Source organism: Coptis chinensis, chromosome 4 (genome assembly GCF_015680905.1).
Source record: "Coptis chinensis isolate HL-2020 chromosome 4, ASM1568090v1, whole genome shotgun sequence".
NCBI classification, from domain to species: Eukaryota; Viridiplantae; Streptophyta; class Magnoliopsida; order Ranunculales; family Ranunculaceae; genus Coptis; species Coptis chinensis.
In genome coordinates, this window is record NC_141459.1 from 91,103,500 (window position 1) to 91,129,750 (window position 26,251).

The 26,251-nt window shown below is 34.6% G+C and overlaps 1 protein-coding gene and 2 long non-coding RNA genes across 13 annotated transcripts in view; 2 read left to right on the top strand and 1 right to left on the bottom strand.

Moving 5' to 3' along the window:
- LOC147505606 (uncharacterized) overlaps nucleotides 1-6,388 on the top strand; it is a 39,445-nt gene extending 33,057 nt beyond the window's left edge. The window contains exons 1-4 of one of the 11 annotated variants that reach the window (XM_086558097.1): nucleotides 1,841-3,336; nucleotides 4,278-4,360; nucleotides 5,036-5,200; nucleotides 6,272-6,388. In XM_086558097.1, coding sequence (XP_086414223.1) covers nucleotides 1,993-3,213 — 1,221 coding nt within the window. In that variant the 5' untranslated portion in view covers nucleotides 1,841-1,992 and the 3' untranslated portion in view covers nucleotides 3,214-3,336; nucleotides 4,278-4,360; nucleotides 5,036-5,200; nucleotides 6,272-6,388. Of the gene's footprint in view, nucleotides 1-1,840; nucleotides 3,367-3,780; nucleotides 3,911-4,277; nucleotides 4,361-5,035; nucleotides 6,239-6,271 lie in introns of those variants that run through there. The other 10 variants (XM_086558095.1, XM_086558096.1, XM_086558093.1 and 7 more) reach the window with 10 other exon arrangements.
- The window catches only part of LOC147505604 (uncharacterized), a 61,065-nt gene extending 52,800 nt beyond the window's left edge, over nucleotides 1-8,265 (top strand). Inside the window, exon 3 of the long non-coding RNA XR_015193404.1 lies at nucleotides 8,059-8,265. This is a non-coding gene — a long non-coding RNA (uncharacterized LOC147505604). The remainder of the gene's footprint in view (nucleotides 1-8,058) is intronic.
- A 3,845-nt stretch (nucleotides 8,266-12,110) lies between these two features.
- On the bottom strand, nucleotides 12,111-13,509 carry LOC147505607 (uncharacterized). Its single transcript, XR_015193406.1, has 2 exons — nucleotides 13,034-13,509; nucleotides 12,111-12,543 (listed from the first exon to the last, which is right to left on the bottom strand). It is a non-coding gene; the product is annotated as an uncharacterized LOC147505607 (long non-coding RNA).
- Nucleotides 13,510-26,251: the final 12,742 nt, after the last annotated feature.

Consider the following 26,251-nt stretch of genomic DNA (forward strand, 5'->3'; position numbering starts at 1 on the left):
CACGCAATCGGGGACTTCTACTTCCGAATGTCTTTGAAGTTTTATCTAACGCCGATATCAATGTGGCATATACCGAGCTACCCGGGTCATAATCTCTCATAGTATGCAAATCGGATACATAAGCATAATATCGATTCGTGCAGTAGAATGACCATTGGGAAACAAAACATGTCCAATAAAAACATCAAAAAGCCTTAACATCTTGTCGGCACCCCTCACTACCCGGAGAGCGGTCAAAGCTAACTCGCTCGTGTATCGGGATGCAAGGGGTTCCATATATACAATCTTAATATGAGATAGTTTAATCCGGAAGAATCATAAGCATCCGCACCCAAACGAGGAAAACTCATAAGCATACTATCCATATTCTCATAATTTGTATGAAAAGGTATCGGTTGGCCTATACCGATACTCAACCCGAAATCATAGTAAAGTCTAGTGGTGTAAACCCTAACTCCGCAAGACAAGAAAAATGAAATGTATGAGTTCTACTCCACCATCTTTCTACTAAAGCTATGACCATTTGCCCAATCGGCCTTCTCATAATCCGTTATCAATCAAAATACCCAAAGGTGTATACAAAATACTATCTCTAATATGTACAAACTCATCCAAACTCCTAATAACCTTCCACCACTCTCTAACACCAAATAAAAGCCGATCTAACTTTCGGTAGTCAACAACATGCCGATATTATAATAAAAAAAATCATTATAAGATAAATAATTAATTGGTCCAACTCAACTAATTAATATTCAAAATATTTAATCAAAACTAATTAATTACCTAAGTATTAGCCACTACACTCGACACGTGTTTTGTATCACGTGTAGAAGACACAACTTCCATATCAAGTGCTTCTCCAGGTGCAAATTGCCAATCAAAGTCGTTCATCTGATACTCCAGTACATAGGGATGTCTATCAGCCGGCGCGACATCCTCGGGTTCTTCTTCCCCACTGTCTTCTCCCCCACTGTATTCTACTTCCTCATCGCCAATGTCGTCTTTGTACTGCCAATTATCACCGTCGAAAGGTTCTAAAGGATCCATATCAAATTTTAAGAGTTTAGGTAGGTTTCTGTTTTTTTTTTTAACTAAAGAGAGGATTTTATAATTGTGAGAAGAGGTGAAAGTGATTGAATCATGCGGCTTTGGAGCTGTATATATAGAAGTAGCACGCGACTTTGAGAACACCGTGCGGTTTTGTCAAAACCGCGTGGGCTTGGGCCTGTCAGTTGGGCTTTAGTGGCGCGGTTTTGGCAAAACCGTATAGGCTATATGGCGCGGTTTTGGTAAAACCGCGTAGTTGCTTGGTGTTTTTTTGATGTTGCTCATAAAGTTGTTTGGTGCTTTTTTTGTTGTAAAAAAAAAGATGCTCTTAGCCATTTCGTAACGTGGACTTGTGGAGAACGGATTGGTTTGGTTTGAATGAGTTAGGTCTATAACAACTTGGACCCGATCAAAAAATGTTATGTACGTACATGATGGGAAATGTGAATTGAGTTGGTTAGTAGTAGACCATAATTCCTAATCCCTAAATACAACTCAACACAGTCCTAATTCCTAAATACATCTTCTGTTAGTATCCTAGATTACGATTTGGCATTATTGTCATTGACCAATCTTTCTTTTCAAACAAGTATTGTTATGGTAGCCTACACCATCTTAATCGATATCCAACAAGTATTATTCACCAACATTTCATCACATTCATTTCTTACTAGGTTTTGTTCGGGTTTTGGGCTTTTGGGTTGTGTTCGGGTTTTGGGCTTTCCACTTTTAATGAGAAAAAGATAGTGAAAATGCAACTGACACTCACTTGGGCTTCATTCCTTCTGGTCAACTGCTGCAGCCTTAGCTCAAAATGGGGTTGTCATCAATTGGTTCTGCAAATCATTAAATTCAGATACTGCCCTTCAATCTCTTTAAGGAAATGATTGGTCGAGGAGTTGTCCCAGATGTCGTAAGTTACAGCTCTTTAATTCACGGACTATGCAACATTCGTCAACTCGTCAACTGAAAGGAGCCTTGAGCTTGTTTGATGATATGTCCAAAAGGAGCATCTCACCGGATGTAGTAACCTTCAATGTTCTTGTTGATGCCCTTGGCAATGAGGGTAGGACCAGTGAAGCACTTCAGGTGTTAGAATTGATGCTTCAAAGAGGTATAACGCCTGATGTCATCACATATAGTTCTTTGATTCGTGGCCTATGCATCTCCAATAATTGGAACAAGACAACTGAATTGTTACACCATATGATCAGTCGAGGAATCTCGCCAGATGTGACAACATACAATATTTTGGTCGATATGTATTGCAAAGAAGGGAAGCTTAGTAAGGCACATCAACTATTAGAGGAGATGATCCAAATAAATATGGCACCTAACAATATCACATACAACTCTTTGATGGATGGGTATTGTATGCAAGGTCAAATGGAAGAGGCTGTGAATGTTTTTCTTTTAATGGTTGACGTTGGTCTGGAGCCTAACATTGTTACTTGTAATACTTTGATTAATGATTATTGCAAGGCTAAGAGATTAGATGAGGCTATGCAACTTTATGAGAAATTGAAGTGCAAGTGTTTGAAACCTAATGTTATCACGTATAGCACCCTTATAAGTGGATTATGTAAGGTTGGGAGAGTTGTGGAAGCAAAGAATTTTTTTGAAGACATGCAAACTCGTGGGCAGAGTCCAAATATTGTCATATATGGTACATTAATAGAAGGTGTGTGTTCTAATGGTGGACTTTCAGAAGCAATGAGCTTGATTCGATTGATGGAAAGCAATGGGTTAAGAGCTAATGTTGTGATTTATAACAATATTATTCACTACATGTGCAAAGAAGGAAAGTTGTTGGAAGCCAAGGAACTGTTTTACAGCCTTTCTTCAAAAGAGGTGCTGCCCAACACCATAACACATACCACAATGATCAATGGCTTTTGTAAGGAGGGCATGTTAATTGATGCTCAAAGTTTGTTCATAGAGATGGAAGAGAATAATGTTGCTCCAAATGACCGCACGTTCAATATCATGGTTCAAGGATTTCTCAAAGGCAGAAATTTTGAGAAGGCAGTGCAATTTCTTAAGGTAATGGATGAGAGGAGGTTCTCGGCGGATGCAAATACTATGTCTATGGTTATAAATTTGCTGGCTAAAGATGAACCAAATCACGAGAGTTTGGACATACTTCGTAATTTCTTGTTGTAAGGTGAGCTGCGGATGATATTCTTCGGTTGGGACTGTTGTTATCAATCATGTTCTGTATGACCTGTTGTGACGAGCAAGCTTTTGTTATCCTGGTACATCAGCTTGTAATTATTCTTGTAATGAGTACGTCCTCCAACCATTTTCTTGAATTTCGTAAGTTTAAAATTTTTCTAATCGATAACTTAATATGTTCTTTTATTTTATTTTTATCATCCATTATATATTACCTTCAATTTAACGGATTATATCTCAGTTAATAGTATATTAGTATCCATACTATTAACTCTTACACAAAGTGAGGTCTATCTAAACTATTGTTTGCTGTATATGATTATGTATATTCTTTGTATTTCTTAAGCTAATCTTTAAGAGCATTGATGCGTTCGATATCTATGGTTTGCTGTATATTATTATGCATTCTTTGTATTTCTTGAGAGATTGTTGAAGAGCATTGACATTTTCGATGTCCTATTGGAATACCATTTTGGTCAAAACTTAAAAGTACTATGTATGCAATATCTTATTGGTATGCATAGTTTGTTAAGAACAGTTTCCATCTGTTTTCAGGAGAGTCTATGCATGTGAGATACCATTGGATAGTACTATGAACTTAGAAAGTTCACCTATAGGTAAAGTTATGTCTTACATGATAAAACCTAGGACATGGATCTGACGGTGTAGATGGTTGGTTCTTGGGAAGCAGCTCACCACATTTGAAATTTTATTTTTTATGCCAATGAGCCTCTTAAACTTACTGGTAGTGGATAAGTTTCTCAGAATGGTAATTCTCCATTAGTTCCCAAAACTCTGGAAAGAAAAAAAGCTTTTCCAATTACTTGGTACAAGCTGTATGTTTCATGAAAGTGACATGTCCAAAAGTCATTTTCTTAATTCACTTTCCATGTTAGAGTTTCTTTTTCTTTTATCCTTGGCTCCCCATAGCAAATTCGCAGAGCGGTTGAGTAACTGAACGATCAGATCTACCAAATGCCTATGGAATAAGGACAACAACTAGTATCGTTTGGAAGCTTAAGCTAATAGCAGACAAATCAATGTGGTGATAGGTCCCAGACTATGATACCTGGATAAGGACTCAGGAACACGGTTACGTGGTACAACACATAATCTTAAATATATGGGGACAAAGGTACGCTTACTGGTATTTTATTTTTGTAAGTCATTGTTTTTTGTGCACATGATTAAGTCATCATAGTGTCTAGATTTAACATTATATTATGGGAAGGCGGATTTTGTGGGGGTGGGGGAACTGGGAAAAGGATCTCTTGCAAGTTGCAATTGACTTACTTTACATTCTTGGTAAATGTTATGGCACTTGGTTTTTCTCGATGTATATTCTATTCTCTGTCTACTTAGTTTGGGGGGCTACTAGCCTTAATTGCCACTACTATTTGGTTTTTGACTTTTTTGGGGGTATAATTCATGAATAGTGACCACTATCTTTTTGGGGCAAAAAGTGGGGTAGCCCCAGACAACCAACTCATAGATCCACCCCTGCATCCTTGGCCAATTTCAGGAACAGGAGATAGTTGTTGAATCTCGTGATGTTAATGCAACTGAGTTTTACGTGTGTGTCTATGTCATAAAAATTAGAAGAATACCCATCCAGTAAACAAGAGTGTTATGGTGCTAAGATCCTGTTTGTATTTTCAATAGGCTGCAAATGGTGGATTTGTAGATACTCTCCTCGAATATTTTTGTTGTATTTGATTTATGGAAACCAACCTTTTGGTCTGTAGACTGTACTTAACCACACCCTGTCTGCAAGTAGTTGTTTCTAATTTGTTCTCTTTTTAATTGTCAGGCTTTTGAAGAACTACCAAATATGTTGGAAGGAGTGCCCATTTTGTTCCGACAATTGAAGTATTTGAAGGTTGTAGAACGGTGTGATAAATCCCACATCTTTTCTTTGGCGAAATAATTAGAGATCTTCCCACATTTAGAAACTCTTGTTTTGGAGACAAGGAAGGTATTAACCTAGTATTATGCCTGTTTCAAGTTTTCAACTCTTATCTTGTACTCGGACAGTTACAGCGTAAACTTGTGTTAGATTATAAGCTTTCTAAGGTTCACTGCAAAAGCAAAGTGTTTTTTTTGTGTTGATGAACTTTTTCGATTGCTAAGAGTTCCACCTATTATATTTTCTGTGTGTCACTAAGTAATGAGAGAGAGAGAGAGAGAGTTCACATGCATGTTTTGTCATCTAAAGTCTATTGAGATGCATAAGTTTCAAGGGTCTGAAAACGAATTCAAGTTTCTTGAGTTTTTGCTATGAAGTAATTTGGTGTTGGAGAAAGTCGGCATTACATCGACTATTTAGTTGTGCAGCAAGGAGGATGAGCTGGCCGAAGTCAAGTTGAAGATACAATCGCAACAGAAAACGTTTTCAGGGGTTACCATATTGCTCGGTTTAGAAGAGTATTCTGATTGATTATCCCCTTTCAAGTGCTTGGCTGATCATAAATTGCTACGTACATGCTTATAATTTTACCAGCATTTGTAGATTCATTTATTCAAGGAACACAAAAGTATCTTTCACTTTATTGACTGGTCGTCCTTCTCATATTCAAGGAACACAAAAGTGTTTGGTATTGTTATTTGAAGTAGACGCTCATAATTAAGTTTTTGGATTATTGTTATTATTTTATTATTATGGCAGGTTGTTGGACAAGTAAGCTAACATCATGCAGACTGGAGTCCGTTCAATGCATAAAGTACTGAGGACGCTAAACTTTGAGGTGGCTGAAGAAGAGAATGAAGTGCTTGTTGTGGGAGATAACAGGGATGCGAATGCCACTGATATTATCAACATAGCTTTCTCTGAAGCGGATTTCTTACCTAGCTGGCTGGACCTATGTATTACTGTTGTCTTCCATTCATGTAAATCGTAATATTAGTTGTCTTTTGTTTTTGCCTTGGCCTGCTGGGATTTATGCGTGTTTTTCCCAGTCGATATTTGATGAACTGTTTCAACTGTCTATATTGTATTTCAAAATACGTTCAACGATATCTGATCTGAGCTGGTCGAAAACCCCCTCAGACCAGTGGTTGCTGTCCAGTGACATGAACCCTTAAAATCTTTGGTTCCCATCCTGTCACGTGTAATGGAACTCGAACAAGTTACTCCAATCGTCAGGTTCTCATTGCCTTCACTGCCATGCAATCGACTATCAAGTCGGGTCAAAATTACGGACCCCGTATCCAACCCATTATCTTATTGGACATTTGGACCTAAGACAACATGGCCGTTGAAGAGCTCCAACTTCCAAATGGCTGAACAAGGTAAAAGGAGGAAAAGCGAAAGTCGGTTCGGGACCATAGATTCTCGATGTTGATAATTTGTAATTGGTAATGTGTTTTGTTTCAGAATCTATTGGTTCGGTTCATCTACCTTTCGAGGATTTGGATTTGGTTTGAAAATATTGAGATGGAAGCTGAAGGGAATTCTTCTTCATCAAGTTCCACTGCTGCCAACAAGAAATTAATGAATATAAACAATGAAGATAGAATCAGTGGCTTATACGAACCACTTATTCATCACATCCTCTTTTTCATGGACAAGAAAGAAGTTCTGCAAACAAGCCTTCTTTCCAAAAGATGGACAAACCTATGGCGATCAGTCCGAACTCTTAAGTTTCATGAAGATTCCTGGACGAATCGACGTAATTTCAAACTGAAGAAGGGTAAGTTCAAGTTTTTTGTAGACACAGTTTTACTTATCCGAGATGGATCTGATATAGACAAGTTTGATCTGTATTTCCTCTCTGCCGAATATGATGATTCCAGACGGATTGATAGATGGGTTACTTATGCTCAAAAGCGACGAGTTCAAGTGCTTAGATTTGGTGGTGTATCTATTCTATCATCAAATACAAATTGCTTTTCTGGCCGAAGTTAAAACTTTGGAATTACTTAGGATCCCTCTTCCGAGCAATGGTCATGGGGATTTAGTTTTGGACTTGCCAATTGTGGAAAGCTTTATTATTGATTATTGTGACCATATTGCGGTTAGAAGGCTTGCAATATCTGGTCCTAAATTTAAGTACTTGCACTGGAGAATATTTTTCAAGGAATTAATTATAAAACCTCGATTAAGATATCTGCGGTGCCCAGTCTCACATCACTCAAATGTATTGGCTATACCTACGAAGACTACACCTTGGAGAATCTTTCGGCTCTAGTTCTTCTTTGAGATTGACACATATATGTATTACTGAGGGGAAAAAGATGCGGATGGCGTGGCAACCCTCAATATTTCATTTGGTAGATGTTTGAGTAACATTCTAAAAGGAATCACTAATGCAAAGTCGCTTACTCTATCGGGACATGGCTTTCAAGTATGTTTTCTTTCATCTTTCTCTATTGTGAAAATGGCTTCAGCTAGCATTGTGTACTTTTTTTTATTAGTGAGAACTCAATTATTTCAGAACATTGGGAAAACAAATGTGCTTTACGGTTTCTTTTCTTTTTTATTTTTGGTCAAGAAGTTTGGAAACATGATAATTTGAACTAACACCGCTTTTTTAAATAAGTATATGGGGTGACATAACAGATTTGTCGACTACAAACTTAAATGCCAATTTAGATAATCTCTATACTCTGAGGTACCTTTCTCCGAGGAATACCCCCTCTACTAATTAAAGCTATGGTGCCGAATTCCAATGGTTTGTAACTTTGCTAGGTTGTAAATGGTTGATATATAGATGCTCTCCTCAAACAATTCAGTTGTAGCATATGGAAAAAACATCTTTTGTCAAGCACTTCCTTACTGTCAAAAATTTACCTGTGAAGTAGTTGTTTCTAAATTGCTCTCTTTTTCATTGTCAGGCTTTTGAAGAATTGCCAAATATGTTGGAAGGGGTACTAGTTTCAGTCCAAAGTTTGAAGTATTTGAAGCTTACAGAATGGTACAATGTGACAAATCTTACATCTATTTATTGGTAAAACGGTTAGAGGTTTTCCCACTTTTAGAAACTCTTGTCTTGGAAAGAACCCAGGTATTTATCAATTACTATATCATATTTCAAGTTTTTTCAACTCTTATCTTGTAGTTATACAGTTACAGCTTAAAGTTACCAACTACTAAGTTCATCAAAAAGCATAGTGTTTCAATTCTGATGTGAAAACGCAGCAGAATAATATATAACAAATCAACAATTAGGGTTTCAACTCAATTTAATATTCATTATCATGATCTTTCAAAAATAATAATTTTTTTTCTAATAACCCATTGACAAAGAAGGCTACAAAACCTATATATAATAATACTATCCCTTAATAACTAGAACTCTAAACCACTCTAACTGGGTTTTTGTTTATACACTTAAAATCTAAACAAATAAATAAAAATCTCACTAGGGATGCCTATTACATCTGTTATGTTTCCCTCTTTTGTATATGTTACTAATTATTGGAACAAGAGGAAAAGTAGTAACAGTAGAAACGGAAAAGAAACAAATTGTAGAAACACAAATTGTACTGTTGCTTTACCAATTGTTTTATATTAGAGAATTATCGAGCCTAAAGATGAGAGAGGAGATTGGGATACATAGTTATCATTTACTTGCAAGCTTTGTCAACTAAAATGTATTGAGATGCAAAATTTTGAAGGGTCTGAAAACGAATTCAAGTTTCTTGAGTTTTTACTAAAAAGTGTGTTGGTGTTGAAGAAAGTTGGCATTACCTTGACTATTAAATTGAGTGGCAAGGAGAAGGAGCTGGCCGAACTCAATAAGAAGATACAATCACTACAAAAAGCGTTTTCAGAGGTTACCATATTGCTAAATTTGAAGGCGAAAGGTTCGATTAATTATCTCATATCAAGAGTGGCTGATCTCAAAACACTAGGTATGCTTATAGATTTTGTATGATTAGTAGATTCCTTTATATATTTGATGGCAAGGCTTTATAATCTCAACAAGTATTACCTGGTAATGTTGTTTCAAGTAGACTATCGTTTCTTGGTTCTTGGACTCATTTTGTTCATTCTCTGCTTTTCCGTCTTCCAGTGAATTGCTTGTACAGTTTTCTACATTAAAAGACAAAAAAAACCTTTCACGTTATTTTCTTACAAATTATATTATTTATAACAATCCTTTGAACTGTAAAATTTGAATGTTGTTTTTGAATATAATATGTATTTTTCGTAAGAACTGGAACTTTAGGAGGGAGTAGCGTTTGTGAAAAGGGAAGCAAGATTGAATTGGTTTAAAAACCTACATGAGCCATCTCAAATGATTGGCTATGTGCATTGCAAGAGGGTAGTGTTCTCAAATATATGGCGAACAAATGAGGAAATGCACTTCGGGGCAAATGTTAGAAGATAAAAATTGATAAGTAGTGAACAGTGTGGTACCTACTCTTCCCAGTCTCTCACAAGTTCAAATCTAAGATAACCTATTAATTAGCGAAAGTTGCCTTCTAGAAATGCTTTTCCATTAGAAATTGGTAATAAATTATACTGTCTAAGACTGAGGAAGCTAAATAGAATTATATTCTGTAAGTTCCTACCTTAAAGTAGGTTGAATTTTTTTATGTATTTTTTTTTATTGTTTTATTTATATATTTATTATTATTATTTTGGAGGGGGGGGAGCTAAAAGAGTTTGTTCTATAAAACTGATTACTTCTTTGACACTATATTAACCCTCTGGATTTTGACCAAAGGAAAAAGAAAAGGTTTATTTTATACTCTAGTCCGTGCACTAATGCTACTCAGGTAAGGTGTTTGATCTATGTAGATATTTTTCTCATTGTAGGTGTCTAGTTTTGTTTCTGGGACGGTCCTATTAAAGACTCCTAGAGACTCCAAGAATTCCATCAGCCCAATCACGTGAACAAGTGTCTTACTAATCCTGAAGTATCTGCATAGATGAAAGTATGAAACACTTAAAGCTATTTCCTTATCAAAGAAGACCACCAAGATCGGTCCAGCACAGATTGAAATAAGAGCCAGTTCAACAGGAAGCTTTTGAAAATGCAGTGCACCAAGTTAAATGGGGAATGGCGATGGATACAAAAGTTAATCAAACATCCCTATTCCATCACCCGAAACGTTCAACACATAGGTCTTCCTGACTTCCCCAAAACCCATATGCAAGGCTGGTAGCCAAGGAAAAAGTCATGACAAACCTGCATAGGTCAGTCATCAGTAGAGGATATCACTTGCTAATATTAAATAGGAACTTTGTTATGGCAGTCATTTTCTTTTTATCTTCCTAAAAAAGTTCTTCTCAGTTTTATTCTCTGCTCCATAAGGGATTAAACATGAACTTTGTTATGGCAGTCGTTTTCTTTTTATCTTCCTAAAAAAGTTCTTCTCAGTTTTATTCTCTGCTCTATAAGCCGGCTTTCTTTTAATCTTCCTCTGAAAGTTCTTCTCAGTGTTATTCTCTGCTCCATAAGCTGATATTAGTGATAAAAAGTTACCATCAATTGGAAATACTTGAACTTGGTTCCTACTTTTATTGTCGGAAATAACTTTCATAGTCTGCTTGTCAGTTTCGGTGTTATAAGAAACCAGATACCTGTCATCGCATAGTAGTATGATCTCTCCGTTCGTTCGAATTATCATAGGTGAAATCGTGTAACACGACTGCAATATTTGTTCTTTCAATATAGTAAACTGCTTAGCCCAAGACTCCTTTACTTTATAATTTTTCATCTACCATATGTCAACAACTTGTTCAGAAGAGCAGTTTACCAATAGCAGAGGGCGGCAAGTACCCGAAGTATGTAGTATTTTGAACAACATCTGAAATTAGTATTCAAGATAGTGGTGACTTCGTGTACTAGAATATTGCTAAACTCTTCGCCCCTAAATGCCATGCTAAAATGAGCGACTGGAACTGGAAGATTGATGACCAATCGTTTTATTGGTCCCCTTGTTATCCAATGAAAGGAATCATTGATGAATGCCGAACGATACCTCTTCAAAGCGTGTTAATTAGAATATTTGGGGCATCACGCATTTTTCTCCATGTATTACTACCAGGTGTGTGAACTACCACTTTATTATTCACACTACCATAAAATTCCACAAACATAATCTTGATTTCTTGTGTAGAGATATTGAAACCAAATCCAGAAAAAACTTTGTCGTGAATGAACATTCTAAGTCACGGAAGTCCTTTGTGTTCTCTGTTAAGGGTTAAGTATGTAAACAGGTTTTCGGAAACCATTGTCCATGGGAGCAGCAAACGTTACCTCCATTGCACAATCCCACAAGAACAACTGTGTTTGAAGAATCCATGCTCAAAAATAGAGATTCAAGTTTTTTAACCACGGTGATGGGATATACGCATACTTGAACATGCTCTTCGAATTGGTAGCACAATTGCAATAAACGAAGTCTTTCTCCACATGTGTATGACCAGTGCAGCACAAGAATAAAGTATTGGGCTTTGTTGTTATTAATAAAGGATCAGAGATTATGTTTCACTATGTTTGGCAAACGTACCTGCATGGAGATAGAGAACTAATTGGGAGCCTTGCAAGGATGTCAGTGATGATTTTTATCGGTAGTCCGTCCATCTTCTGCAAAACCTCATACAATGGATTGTTTGATGGATTGTTTGATGTTTTTGTTAGTAACAAACTAATTAGAAGTTACTAGCCATTGAGCCGGCCCATGGCCGGGATTGTTGCATAGTATGCTTTAAAGGTTCGGCTTTACTTGTGTTTTGGGCTTATGGTTAGGCTTAGTATTTAGATGTTTTTAGTTTTGGACTTTTGCTTTTGCTTATTTTCAGGTCCTTATGTTGTCAGGCGGGTTTGCTACACGAAATTTGGATTTTTTCACTACTCATAAACTTGCCAAGATATTTAGGTTAATACCAGCTTAACTTGCAACTTAAGAATTAGTAATAACAATGCACTTGCAACATGGAAATTAGATGGTATTTGCATGATATTGAATTCAATCGGGCATAGAAAATGAAGGCCGTAGAAATCAAGCGTAAATATCCATGTGAAAGTGAAAGGCAAACTTTTCCAAAAACATACAAATCTTGTAACCCATCCACTAACTGAAAACTATGTCATAGTCATAACCATCACCAGATAGTCCTGAAGTTTTGATATGTATTTTGTAATTTGTACATTCCTTGAATATATATCCATGTGTTGTACCAAAATGTGTCATCTAGCACCTACACATCGTGCTTCCAGCATTCTGATAACCATGAGGATGCATTTGTAGACTCGATTTATTGTTTTATACAGTAGCCATCCTCGAATGAACTGATGTACATTGTTTGACTTTTTGTATGATCGATGTAGTAATCCCAAATTGCGTTCTACTCATCTTGTAATCCTGCAAATAAATTCTAATTGAAATGAGACATTGGCATAACTTCTACTGCAACTTATAGGACATACCTACACACGCTTATAGTCTTATCGATTTTTTTAAAAAAAATAATCGCACATGGTAACGGCACAACAAATTACCATATTAGTTTGACCTAGACTAAAATTAGCTTAATTATAGTGAATTTACATATGAGGAAACGATTACTAACAGGATAATTAAAGTTGCCGAACAATTTTTTGCCAAGATGTATAGGAAAGTCCAAATCTGAAACCATGATTAATAACCGTCAGAGACGATAATAGAATAAACAAATCCTCATTGATAAATTGATTATCATAGATTTTGTACCTAGACAACATTACATAGGAATGTGAAAAATCGAAGGACTCATAGCTGGTGATGGAAACTATTACTGCAGAAAAAGGTAAATGAAGCAAATATACAAACCTGTTATTACGTCGTATAGGAATTGGTAGTATGATATGCGCACCTTATTAACTGATGTCCCGAGGAAACTACTCACAATTAGACTCTTGGCATGTAGCAAAGATTTAAAAATAAATCAATGTTATAGGCTGTACAGTCAACATTAAATTGTCAATTCAACAAACAATAAGCAAGTAAATCCTTTGGAGTTGAGAAAGTTGAAGCTAACCATAACATACATTTTTATAACGATCAAGTGAAGATAATCCCGCGAAGAATCATTTGCATTCGGTGTTGAATTGCCAATCTTGAACCAATAAACACTGATAGAAAGACACCGAGAGCCAAATTAATTAGTAAAAATGAAAATTACAGCAAAAGATCACATAGAATCAAAATAAATGATCAAACAAAGAAATGGTGAATAGATGAGGGATCCAAATATAATATAAAATTACAACCTAACATAGAAAGAATGATGCATTCATGGTAACATAACAATGATCAAATTATAGTATCCTCAATCAGTATAAGGCTCAAAATTACACATACTACCAACTGGCAATGGTTATAACATCACATAATTTGACAATAAAAACAACACCCGTACACGAAACACCAAAATACAGGCTATTTGCATAGTATTGCCCATGTAAATTAATTCTAATAACATACTGGCTATCTTAGAGACAGTAGTTTTGTGCATGTGAAATTATAGTATTGGAATTCCAAAGAAACCCAACTTTATATTGTTACATTGCAAGTCTAAATTAAAGTAAACTAGATTTTTGGACCCGTTCAACGAACGGGGACCGTTTTTATATTATTTTTTTTAATTTTTTTTTTATTATGTATCAAAAATCTTACTTCCAAACCATATTGAAATTCAGAAAGTAAATTAATTGATCAAAGTTCCCATCGCCTAATAATTTGTTAGACTAGGATTTTTTTTTTTTTTTTTTTTTTAATCAATGGGCCTTATAGTGTATTACATATCCAAATTTTGGGCTGTCTTTTAATTATCATTTTTTTAATGGGTTTTATGATAAATGTTGGCTTAATTCTTAGCCCATTAATTAGTATACTTAACATGTGGTCTCACTTTCACCACTTGTATCTCTAATTTCCACGTGTATTCTCACTCTCACTTTTTAAGAAAGTAAATGGGTTAACCTATTTATCGAAAGTATCTATCTTGATTGACTTTAGCGAATAAGTAAATTCAGTCACTCTTAAAGGTACTTTTATTTTTCTCAATATCCCTTGAACTTGCTCTTGTTTTTTATAGTTTCCTAATTTTCTATCGTTTGTTCATTGCCAAGTTCATGATAAACGTACTGATGTACATGTAATGTGTAAAGTAAGGTTTTTCATCTGTCACGGAAAAGAAATTCAATGCTGAAATTTATAGGTTGTTGGTGGGTAAATTTATAGGTTTTTCATCTCTTGATTAATTTCTAAAGCATTTGCGCTGGGAATGGCTACGCGAAGAGTTAAATCTGTCAAAGTATTGACGTATTCTGAGTGGTTTATGGCTGGTTTATCTGCTGATGTCCTTGAGTGGTTGTTTATTTTTTTACTATTCATTAATGATGTGTTCTCATACTTGGACGGGTGCCGTTAAATGAATATATATTTTTTGTTAAAAGACTTGCAACTATTTGTAATTAAATGAATAACATTAGTTCTTTGTAGATGTCTGAAAATTGTTGTGTCAATTCTTTATGCGTGTTCCAAGTGATGTGTTATTGTGTCAAATTGTAGCAGCTCTAAGAACGATCTTTTTTCTTCTATTTATGGCTTGGATAGCTCTCTAAGAGTCTGAATATATATTCATTGCTAAGACAAATCTTCACCCCTTCTAGATTCCAAGTATTTCTACCATATCCCTGAGCAGTACAACTGATGTTGCATTATGTAACAAATTTCACGATACAAAAGAAGCCTCAGCTCCTATCAAAAAAATTGTCGATTCACAATTCAAAATAAGTGCACGTCTTAAGCTTTTTATTTATGGGGTCCTTTCTCATCCAATTCCTATTCTATTCCCATAATTAAAGATTTGGAACTCCTGAAATACATATTATTCAACCAAGAGGAAGCATGACTTCAACATAATATATATATATATATATATATATATATATATATATATATATATATATATATATATAAAAGTTTCAATGAAATACGCATGTGATAAAGGACTACTTGATATCTTGGTTGGCCCACTTAGCATAAAGAAGGAAAAAAAAATTAGATCAAGATAAAATTATACAAACTTATAGTTCACGACTTCAAGTATCCACATTTAACCTCTTTTAACAAAATCAATATCATTACAGTTGCCTTTGATATAATATAATGGACTACAATATATACTATATATGCTACTATAATATTTAATTTTACAGTTACAGAAACTTGAAGCTAGGATTTTACAGGGATTTTACAGTTGATTTCGCTCTGGCTACTTAATATTACGCCGAATACAACAATTCCGACCCAGGATCAAATACTTCAAATAGAGTTACATGGCCTGGTTACCATATCATAGATGCCACTAATGCGGTCAAGTTCACTGTCTCATAACTTATAGTTGGGGACACATGGTTACCTCAGACTGGTGTGCCTTATACTAATGGCCTTGTAATTTGAACTTCTAGAGGCCGATTAGACGTTTACTCGATTGTTTTAGGTGCATTCTCACTTATTGCTTACGATATATATAAATCTTTGTCTTTACGCTTTAAAACAAATAATAACAAACGCTTTCACATTAACAGAAGCCTTTATCTCTAGAGAATTTGATATCTAATCCATTACCTTTATATTATTGCCCATCAATGTCACCTATGTCCAGAAGTTTCTCTTGTGCTCATTATGTAATTCGAATGTCCTTTCATCTCAAGTTTTGTTACTGCCCTTTTTAATGATTATTGTCGCTAAGTTCACTTAAATTGTTTATACTCTTCTCTTCTTCTCATGCTTTCTTTTGCTTTCCAAATTCTATGCGTATTCTTAATTTTCTTAATGCAGCAAAAATTCTTAAAACTGCTATGTTTTGTGCAACCATTTCCTTCTTGTTCTTCTTTCCCTTAAAATGCATCAAAATTTGCTTGTGCCTTCTTCACGCCTTTGACACAAACATATCAATAATTGCATGCCATGTAAACAATTCCAATTTTGTTTTTGAGATCATATATATACATGTAGCATTTAGAGCATTCCATGATTATCAGGAAAAAAAAATAGTGCACTCCGCATCTGGAAAACGCACTAAGATCTGTCAAGATACTATTGGCAAGTATATAGAATTCACAAAAATAAGTTCCAGATAGTTATCACTTAAGAGGTCTCTAATACGATAGAAGCCTTGTTGATAATTTACAATACAGTATAAGTACCAGCCTACTATTACCAACACTAAACAGATTGAAGTGTATCAGAATACTATTAAGAATAGATTCACAACTCCAACTGCCTTCAAAAGTCTTGCTATTGGTCGCATTTATAAGCAATTTATAGTATCCTCTCACATGCGTGGACAAAGACACAACAACTATCACTAACTTTGCATCTTCATGGGCATAAAATCAGCTAGTTGACAATCATTATCTGCATGGCAGGTTCCTTTGCTCCTACATCAAGTAATTGATAATAATATAGTTAGCTTCAAGCTACACCTCAACTATTACAATGCATCGTGGAAGTGTATGTTGAGTCTTTCAATCTCCTTTTATGCAAAATTCCTTAGAATAATATCCTAAAAGACTATTGCAAGCTAAAAAAACAGAGGACTCAAAGGAGTCTAAAGGAATTCAAACCCTCAGTCAATGGAGTATACATACAAATAAACACATTCATATCCATATGTAGAGATATAACATGCCCAACTTACCAACTTTTGTGTCTGACGCTAAAGATTGAAACACCGTAGCATCATGTACTTGAGAAGCAAAGCTGACCAACTCGTAAGACTTCCCTGCCATTATTCTCAAGTTAAAACCCACAAATTCAAAAAAAAAAAAAAAAAAAAAAAAAACAATAACAACAACAAACGATATAATCTTACCTGATAAAGTCTCAAAGCTAGCAAAATTTCCATTCCTTTGCAACTTAAGTGTTATCTCTTGCCCATCAAGATCAATATTCTGAAAAAACCGTACCAAAGCTCCTTATTCACATTAGTTAAAAAAAAAAAAAAAAAAAAAAAAAAAAAAAAGGGAGAATTAATAAATGGGAAGACATAATTACTTGATTAACTGGCCATTGAATAAGCCAAAGCTCCTTATTATTAGTCATTGAAGATATATCTAAAAGTGGGTCCTTATCATCCGCTTCAAATTGTGGTGCATTCGGTTTTTGCCATTTGATCTACTTTGGTTGATAATTTACAATACAATATAAGTACCAGCCACTATTACCAACACTAAACAGATTGAAGTGTAGCACAATACTATTAAGAATAGATTCACAGCTAGTTGTCAATCGTATCTGCAATAGCAGTTCCTTTGCTCCCGTATCAAGTAATTAATAATAATAGAGTTCGACTTCAAGCTACACCTCAACTATTACAATGCATCGTGGAAGTCTATTTCAAGATGAGCACCAAGGTCATACAAAGTCTCAAGATGGGTCATTACAGTAAGCATATAGTTTATTGCCATACTTATCACATTGTGGAAGACCTTGAAAGAATGAAACACTCTAGACATTTCTATTTCATGACTCATGTACATTTTTATTTATGCTCGTAAAACTGAATCAATGAACCAATGACCTAAAAGTCATACATGAAAATCAAATACTGACTACAATAAAGTTACAAATGCATTCTTGTGCACCTATAATGTTGAACATGAGCTAGTTTCTGAAGGGTGAAAATGCATGATGTATACTTACCAATGCATACTTGTATAAGTGCTACTACGCTTGGTGCGTGTAAACCCACTCATAATGCAATGAAACACCCAAATATAAATAATTAATGCCATGAAACTACAATATTTTTTACCTCAAAATACAACTGTATGGAGACGTTCAAACTCATCTAATAGATTAAGACGTGTCTATTGAACAATCATCATGACCATAAAGTATTCAATATCGAATTTACAAAACTGTCAAACCCATTTCACATGAAAACTCTAAACCCATTTCATTGCATCATGATGAGTTGCACAAACATGATTCTATGGAATATGGACCCAATTTTTTGAGAATCAACTAATTATATACATTTACAATAATAGAAATGAAATAAAAACCCTGTAATCTTCTAGGCTATAGCATTAGCAACTTGAAATAAAAAATATAACGTAGAAAAACTATATAGATAATCACTAAAGAAATACAATCTGTGAGCATAATTACCATACCAACGGGGATGATTGGTCACTCCAACTATTCTTCAATTTTGAATCCCCTGGTGTGTTATGGTTAGCCTTCTTGGCTTTTTTGCCACCACAACCTTCATAACTTTCACATGGGGTTACTCAGTTCAACTTTCCCATTGCAAGGTGCATTGTTGTATTTCCTTAGGTTATCTCTAAAGAGTTTTAAGAAATATATCTAATAAAAAAATAAAAAAATAATTGACATAAGAAACCACTAATGCCTAGCACGCATAGAATGACTAAGACTAAGCAAAGTCAAATACATATAAAAGCGAGGACAAAAATGCTTTGGTACAGTACGATGCACAACTGCAAGCAAATATTAAGTTTTAATATCCAAGTGTCTACTTAAAATTCAAAAATCTAAATACCCAATATAATATGGCCGGGCTTGTTAAATTTATTTGGAAACTTTATTTTCATAGCCTGGACATCATTATGTTACCGACAACAGGATCTCTTTTTTGCATGTTTCCAAATGTGTTGACTTAAGGAAAAAAAATATAAAAGTAAAAGACTATGCATTCTACGCATATAGCTATGTTAGAAATTTACAAATAACCACGAAACTATTATTGTGTAGCTTTGTTAAGCACAAACAATATCTTGCACAACACGCACTATCAACATAAATAGCAGACCAATGAATTGTGCATGATAATAATTAATAAGTTTGTTAAATCTCCACTGTGTCATTCAATGTACACCCTAAATTTGACATGTTTACACCTTAATATGTCTTAGATTATATATCTAAGAGACCTATTCATATATACGTCAGCCACATAACAATTATGTGAAAGACACCAATAACAACAAAACATAACTATATGATTTTATAACCTACAATATAGATGTGCTCTAACATCTTGCATAACCATTCATATCTATCCCGTTGATTATTCCAACTGGATCTAGATCCATTTAAAGTTCAATGATCTTGAAGTAATAAATACAATTTTCCACTCATCAAACAAATTCAAACGAAGATGGATGTACAGGTTTTAATGCACTTACAATGAAAAGATGAGCTGTGATATAGATTTTTGTCGAGGAAATATTTAAAACAAAGAACCAAGGGCAATATGGATTGCATATGCATTACTCCCAACTTATTCCCATTCTTTAAGTGTGAAACTCCGTTTGCTTCAGTTTTGGGATGTGGTTAAAAATATGTTTACGTGAAACATAATATAAAAGCAAATCAGCGGAGACTCATTTACAGATCTTGTATTATAAAAGCATCACGTGATAAAAAACCAAATAAAATCTATATGAAAACTAAAGAAAGTATATATTAAACGTGTACTACATATCAACGTAGACGTAATCAAATCAAAACCGAGTCTACAAATCGACTTTTAAGCTGCACAAAAGTAAAACTCATAGATGGCATGATTAATGAATTTAAGTGAGTGTGCACCTTTTATCTGAGTATTTTGCCATGAAATCTGTTACAACTTGCATTGCAAGAATAGTATAGGTTCATATATGTATGTTTGGTTGAGTAATCTTGCCTTGGATAAAGATCTTATAGTGTTCAATTTAGTGAAAATCCTCTCTTGGCAAAATAACCTCTCAATACTCGAGCTCTAGCACCCGGTTTGTGGCACAAACAATTTAACTTTGAGCTTTCACTACCATGTTCCACTCCATCATTATTGAAATTGCTCCTCTTCTATCTAGACTTGACCATTCATTATTGAGATCAATCATATATTGGGCTTTAGGTGAAAATTAAGAATTAAATTCATGTGGTCTTAATAAAGAGAAAAGAAAAGTCTCCTAGACACAAACGCAAAATTTAAGTAGGATATATCATTCCCACGTCGACACAAAAAAGGAAAAATATAATAAGAAGAAGAATATTATTACAAAACAAATAAGGCATGGCATGAGAGTTTCGACTTTCAAAATGAGATCCACACAATCTATATGATGTCGAAGCTCAACAATGAAACATTCTATCTTCAAAGCTATGATGAGTACAAAATTAGCTAGTTACCTAAAATTATTTGAATAGATTCATATGGAGATTATATAGGGCAAACTCCGTTTAAATAAATACCTCTTATCCCTTACATAGTCAAAATAAATATGCATGTCAATAACAACATAGAACACCGTGGAAACACAAAAGGTAGAACCTAACCTCATTTAGCTTATCTATTTACAACTTTAAGAAACAACCAATTAACGTGGACGGAAGTGTGTGGATGGCATAATCTCATAACAGTATTTCTAATTGGTTGAAAGGGACAATAGAAGTTGATAAGCCATGGTGAATTAATGAAGCTTATAAGTGGAGTATCATATATTTATTTGATTCCATGGTCTTTTAAGCTTAAGACCCTCCTCAACTTCATTATCCGAACATTTTTATTGATTATTAGTGCTATTTTCAAGTCAATAAAAGTCTAAAACAACCACCAAAACAAAAGTCAATACCAATCTAAACAATACATGCTAGTTCAGCATTGAAATTGTAAAAGTAACTGAATCAACTCAAAAATAAGAGACTTACATAACCGATTCAAATGGTGCTATAATCCACCAATGACAATTGGTACTCTGCCAGGTATACTGACAAATTAACCCGATATAGAGAAAAAGGATGAGAAATAGAGCCATATATACTGACAAACTAACTCGGCATAGAGAAAAAGGATGAGAAATAGAGCCCTTTGCAATAACACAAGAAAAAAAAATTCATCAAAAGGGTGGTCATGAACTTAAGTATATCCATAGGAAAGTGAAATACATAAAGCGATATAATTGTATCCTTTAACATAATGTCCAATGGCCTCTTGGTAAAGTAATCAAAGTCGGGTCAAGTATATCTAGATTCGAAAAGTCAAAGAGCAAGAATTCTCATAAAAATGATTTCAAGGGGTTATACATGGAATACCTAGCAAAACACCTATATGCCAACTAAAATTTGATATAATCAAGAACCCTCGACATATCCTATAACATATTAGTTCTTGAAGAATGACAAAAACACCTTAACCAAAATGGTAAAGTCCAATTACAGTAACAAAAATTGAAATAACTAAGGGATTCAGAGACCTCACTTTCTCAGCTCATGTACAACTTCAGTTCAATAACATAGCTCAACAGAAAACTCAAAGGGAACTCATAATGAGAAGGATATACATCATTATGAGTATATATCCTAGGCGAGATCCTAAAATGGGGCCTATGTGGTAAAACAAATGAAAAAAATAATGGCTTTTACTATATCAAAGAATCAGCTTAATGACATTCATGACGGTTAGACGTACTTCTAATGTCAAATGCATTGAGTACACAAAACAATCTATAAGCAAAAGAGATGCAGCCAATTCCAAGCCTCTCAAGACCTCTGACAATATGAAAATCCTCTTCCCATTCCAATTATTACAATCAAACTTCCCGAAACTTTTTCCAACTCATTTCAAAGCAGTGGCTGGAAAATCAGAGCCCCTTTAATCAAATCAAATATTGCCAATTTCTCTTTTTTTTTTTCTTTATTTTGATAATACCCATTTTCCAACTTCAAAACAACCCGTCTCAATGGTTGTATACAAATAGTAGAGATAAGATAAATTAAAGTTCAAGTTTCATTATGATTATAAATTAGTATTTATTTCATACAAAAGAAGAAGGGGATACAATTAAGAATATGGTTACTTAATGAAGTTCACGAAAATATAATTATTTATAGAATACCCATTAATTATAATGATATAACAATATCTCAGCCTCTTGGTTGAAATTCTCGGTCTGTGGAGGAGGTTGTACATTATCCCTCCGGTTTGTTCGAAAGTTAGGTGTTGGAAGTGGCGCGTCTCTACCCGAGAAATTATGGTTCTGACTGGGATGCTGCATTGGTGCACTCTGGTGATTCCAAGTCTGATTTGGAGGTGGAACATTTCCATTATGATATCCTTGCCTCTCAATTGGTTGCTGCATGTCCCGATTTTGAAATTCTCGAGTCTGAGAATGTGATTGCGGATAACTATTTTGGAAAGTCTGATTCTGAATTGGAGGTGGGATATCTCTGCTCTGATAACTTTGATTCTGTAATGATGATTGTGGCATACCAGTGTTCTGAAAGTTTTGATTCTGGAATCGGGGTGCTAGCATGTCTCTATTTGGAGTTGGCGATGGTTTTGATTGGTTTTGGACACGTAGTAGTTGAAACCTACATAGTAGTTTTGATTTGATTTGATCGACGTGTTTACTCCTTCTCCGCTCTCCAACTTTTTGTTTACTAAAAGGTAAATATATATTCGTGATCCATCACTCCGGCGAAGGTTTGAATCTGGTTTTGCTAGAAATTGTAACCGCAAGTTCTTTTTGTCTTGACTTCGGTTTGGTTCTAAATAATATCGTTATGATTAGTTTTTCTCGAATGTCATTTGTTTTATGTTGTACCTTTTTTGTTGTGTAGTTGCAGTTGGTATTTGATGCCCTGCTTTTTCGAGAAGTCAATTGTTTCTTTGGTCATTTTCTATTTGATTCAAATAGAAAATGTGTTGTCATGCTTGAAATCCATATTGAGCCTCTAAATATGAACAAAGTACCGAGATATGTGGTTATTGAAGTCCCTCCACTCAACACATCGGTCGTCCTCAATCAAGTGTAATACTTTGTGGGACATGAAGAAGATATTGTTTTCAGAAATAGATCTTGGGAAAGAGCAATGTCTTTTTTAGAATCTTAAAACTTTGTTACCTGAATTCACATTGGCTACAAAAGTCCTAAACCTTTAGCCAACTTTAATCTGTGACTATGGCATTTGAACAAAAGCGAAAAAAAACATGGCAACCTGGCTTTTTTAAAGGATACCTATCTTCTTGCATGCTTTAGCGGTTTAGCTTATCATCAACAGCTAGAGTTGTTCTAGACATAAAGTTGTGTGCATGTTTGAGAACTGGTTTCTGGTATCAAAGCTACTTGTAGAGTATTCTAACTTGTACTCTACGTACACTATATCTTCCTCATGTCCGGGCTGTTGTGGTGTTCCATCATTACCGAGTTATATGCTCATTCAATCTAAACCGTTGAATTGATAACTCTGGCGGTTACGATGAATACAATTATTATACAGGCTTACTATGGTATTGATGTATGTATAGCCTATGAAAGAGTTCTCTTACCAAGATGTGGGGGTAAATGGTGAATATAAATGAAGATGAGGATGTTCCATTCAGCTAGTTGTGCGTTTAGTTTTACAATCGAATACACAAAACATTCCCCATTATTATCATGGTGATTTCCACAACAGAATTAACAGAGCTAAGATGCTTTATTTGTAATTAACTATTCGTTGTAGAGTCGAAATACAAAATGAGACTAAGATTTCATTTGTATAGGACTAATCAAAATAAAATTTCTGTTTGAAGATATGGAAGCGAAGCATGCATAGCGACCTTATTATCAATGTTAATTAGCTTAGTTATTCAATTACCCACCCCTTGTTTCATTTTTGTTATTATTATTATTATTATTGTTTGGCTACCTATAAGCAGCCTTCACCTGAATAATGTATCATACTATCATGTATGTTTTAATGTCTCCATGTTTTTCTTCGTTTCAGTTTTTTTCTTTGTTTGTGCAAATGAGCGAGTGAGTCACTATATATGGGTTTTAATCATTCTATGCTCCACTCTTTTGTCCTATATTTGTTCTCATTTCTTAATCTTATTATTATTGCTATAATTGGAATTATTATTTTGAAGGAGACATATAAACCAAAAAGCAATCATAAAACCGCTTTCGTGTTATTATACATATCTAGGTGAGATTTCTATTATTTCCTCCCAAAGACAGAAATAAAGCCACTCCTTAAAGTATAATATGGGCATAGAAAACACACCGACATTGTACACATTTGAATCAAATAGATTAAATGTTCACCTTCATTTAATTTGTTATTTTTTTTTTAATTTGAGGAGGTCATAATAATATAAAAATAGATTAGGGAGATTTAAACAAATCTAGGGAGGTGTCACTAATTATTATTACATCCGATTTTGTAGGAGCCAATCATATTGCTTAGAGTGCAAAATGGAGCGATATGGTGAGGAGAGAGAATGTGCGCGAGCTTTTATATATATATATAGATAGGAACTCTGAAATTCTTTCATTTGGCCAGTATAACATTATATGTGCAACTCAGATGTACCTGATGAATTGTGATGATAGGCATTCCCAATTATCATATTATCCCAATCTTAGCGTGAGGTGGTGGGGACTCAATTGATCGCATGAACAATCACTACTTGTATAACAAAATCATATACTTTAAGGTTACGGATCCCAATAATTGCATATCACGTTAAAACATAAAGATTTATGTTGAGCCTATAACATATATATTTTCATCCTCAATGAGGATCTTTAAGTTCAGAGTTGCGCTTTTTTTAAATGTTTTTAGATAAGTACTTCGTTACCACTTCTGCTTGTTAACCAGGGCGCTTTGCCAGATGGGAAGATTGTTGTTGTTCAAAGGTTGAACTAATTGGCGGAATCTTGTATAGCTGTTAGGCTGCAGCATTGGCGTGTCCAGGACAATCTTTTCAATCATATCTTAGTTCATGTGATCCATTTGCAATAGATGCACTTCCCCTCATTCATTTGAATACCTATCTCGCTGATACAGATAGAAATAATGGTCACAAATTAAGCTGGAATAAGAGATACAATGTCATCTTGCAGCTCATAACATATTCCCCACAATTTTTCAATGATAGCCTTTTTCAACTCTAATGACACAATGTGTTTGCACATACACAAAAAGCAATTCACCTAGCGGCAGCTAAAAGAATTTGGTAGAAAAAAGCAAAGCTACTTGAGGAAGACCTGATTGCTAAAGATTATGATCCATCTTTGGATTCATTGCCATAGCAGCTTATAAATTCATATTAAATTATGAAAAATAAGCTAGAGTTACATGTTTACACAAAAAGATGACTGACTGGCTTCATATATGTAGTCCATACAAAGGAGAGAACGGAAAGAGCAAAGATAATGTAAATCCCCTTATTCGTCTGTTTTAGCACCTCCTGCCCTGAGATGCAAGTGTTTGTCCCTCCTTTGGAAGTCTCATCAATCCCTTTCCACTGCCGGATTGACACCAACCTTACCCTTTGGATCATCGGGGAGACTTAAAGATGCTCTCACGCTTTACTCGAGAAGAACCCAACCTACAAACACAAAAATAGAGTTCACACAAGTGTCCAACAAAAATAGTGGAATAGATCTTATAGCTATTATTTTATCATGCTTGTGTTCATTTTTCTTACATGGTTCATAGTAAAAGCTCACTTTCTTTACAGGGGTCCAAACTAACCTTCGCAGTAGAGTATATATATGGTAGCTCCAAAACATATTATTTCAAATTAAGCTTATAAAAAGTCGGGTGTTTAGAATTGTTTTTTATAGTTTCTTCTTTTGTATCTTGATTGTTACAACTACTCTCTTGTATGCAAAATAAATCCATGAAAACAAAATTTCCAGATTCTAGAAAAACCTTCTTAATAGTCACTTATTTGAAGATGAAGCAACTCTCTTATTTCCATGCCACCACATATTCGACACCACTATAAACCTATTGTTTGACGCCATAAGGCATAAAAAGGGTCTAAAACATGTCAACTAATATAATATTTTGCACCCGGATAACTAATCGATTAACCCAATCTCTAATGAACAGGGAAAGTTTAATTTGCATACCACTGGGATTAGGATGACTGACTGTTTTGAACCATAGGCCCTACCGCTAATGTTGAGATTTAGCCTAAGAAAGAGTATATTAAGCTTTGATTGATGAGAGGCGAGCCCCCTCCTAATATTGGTTCATTAAGCTATAATTTTTGGTCTATTGGTTCATTAAG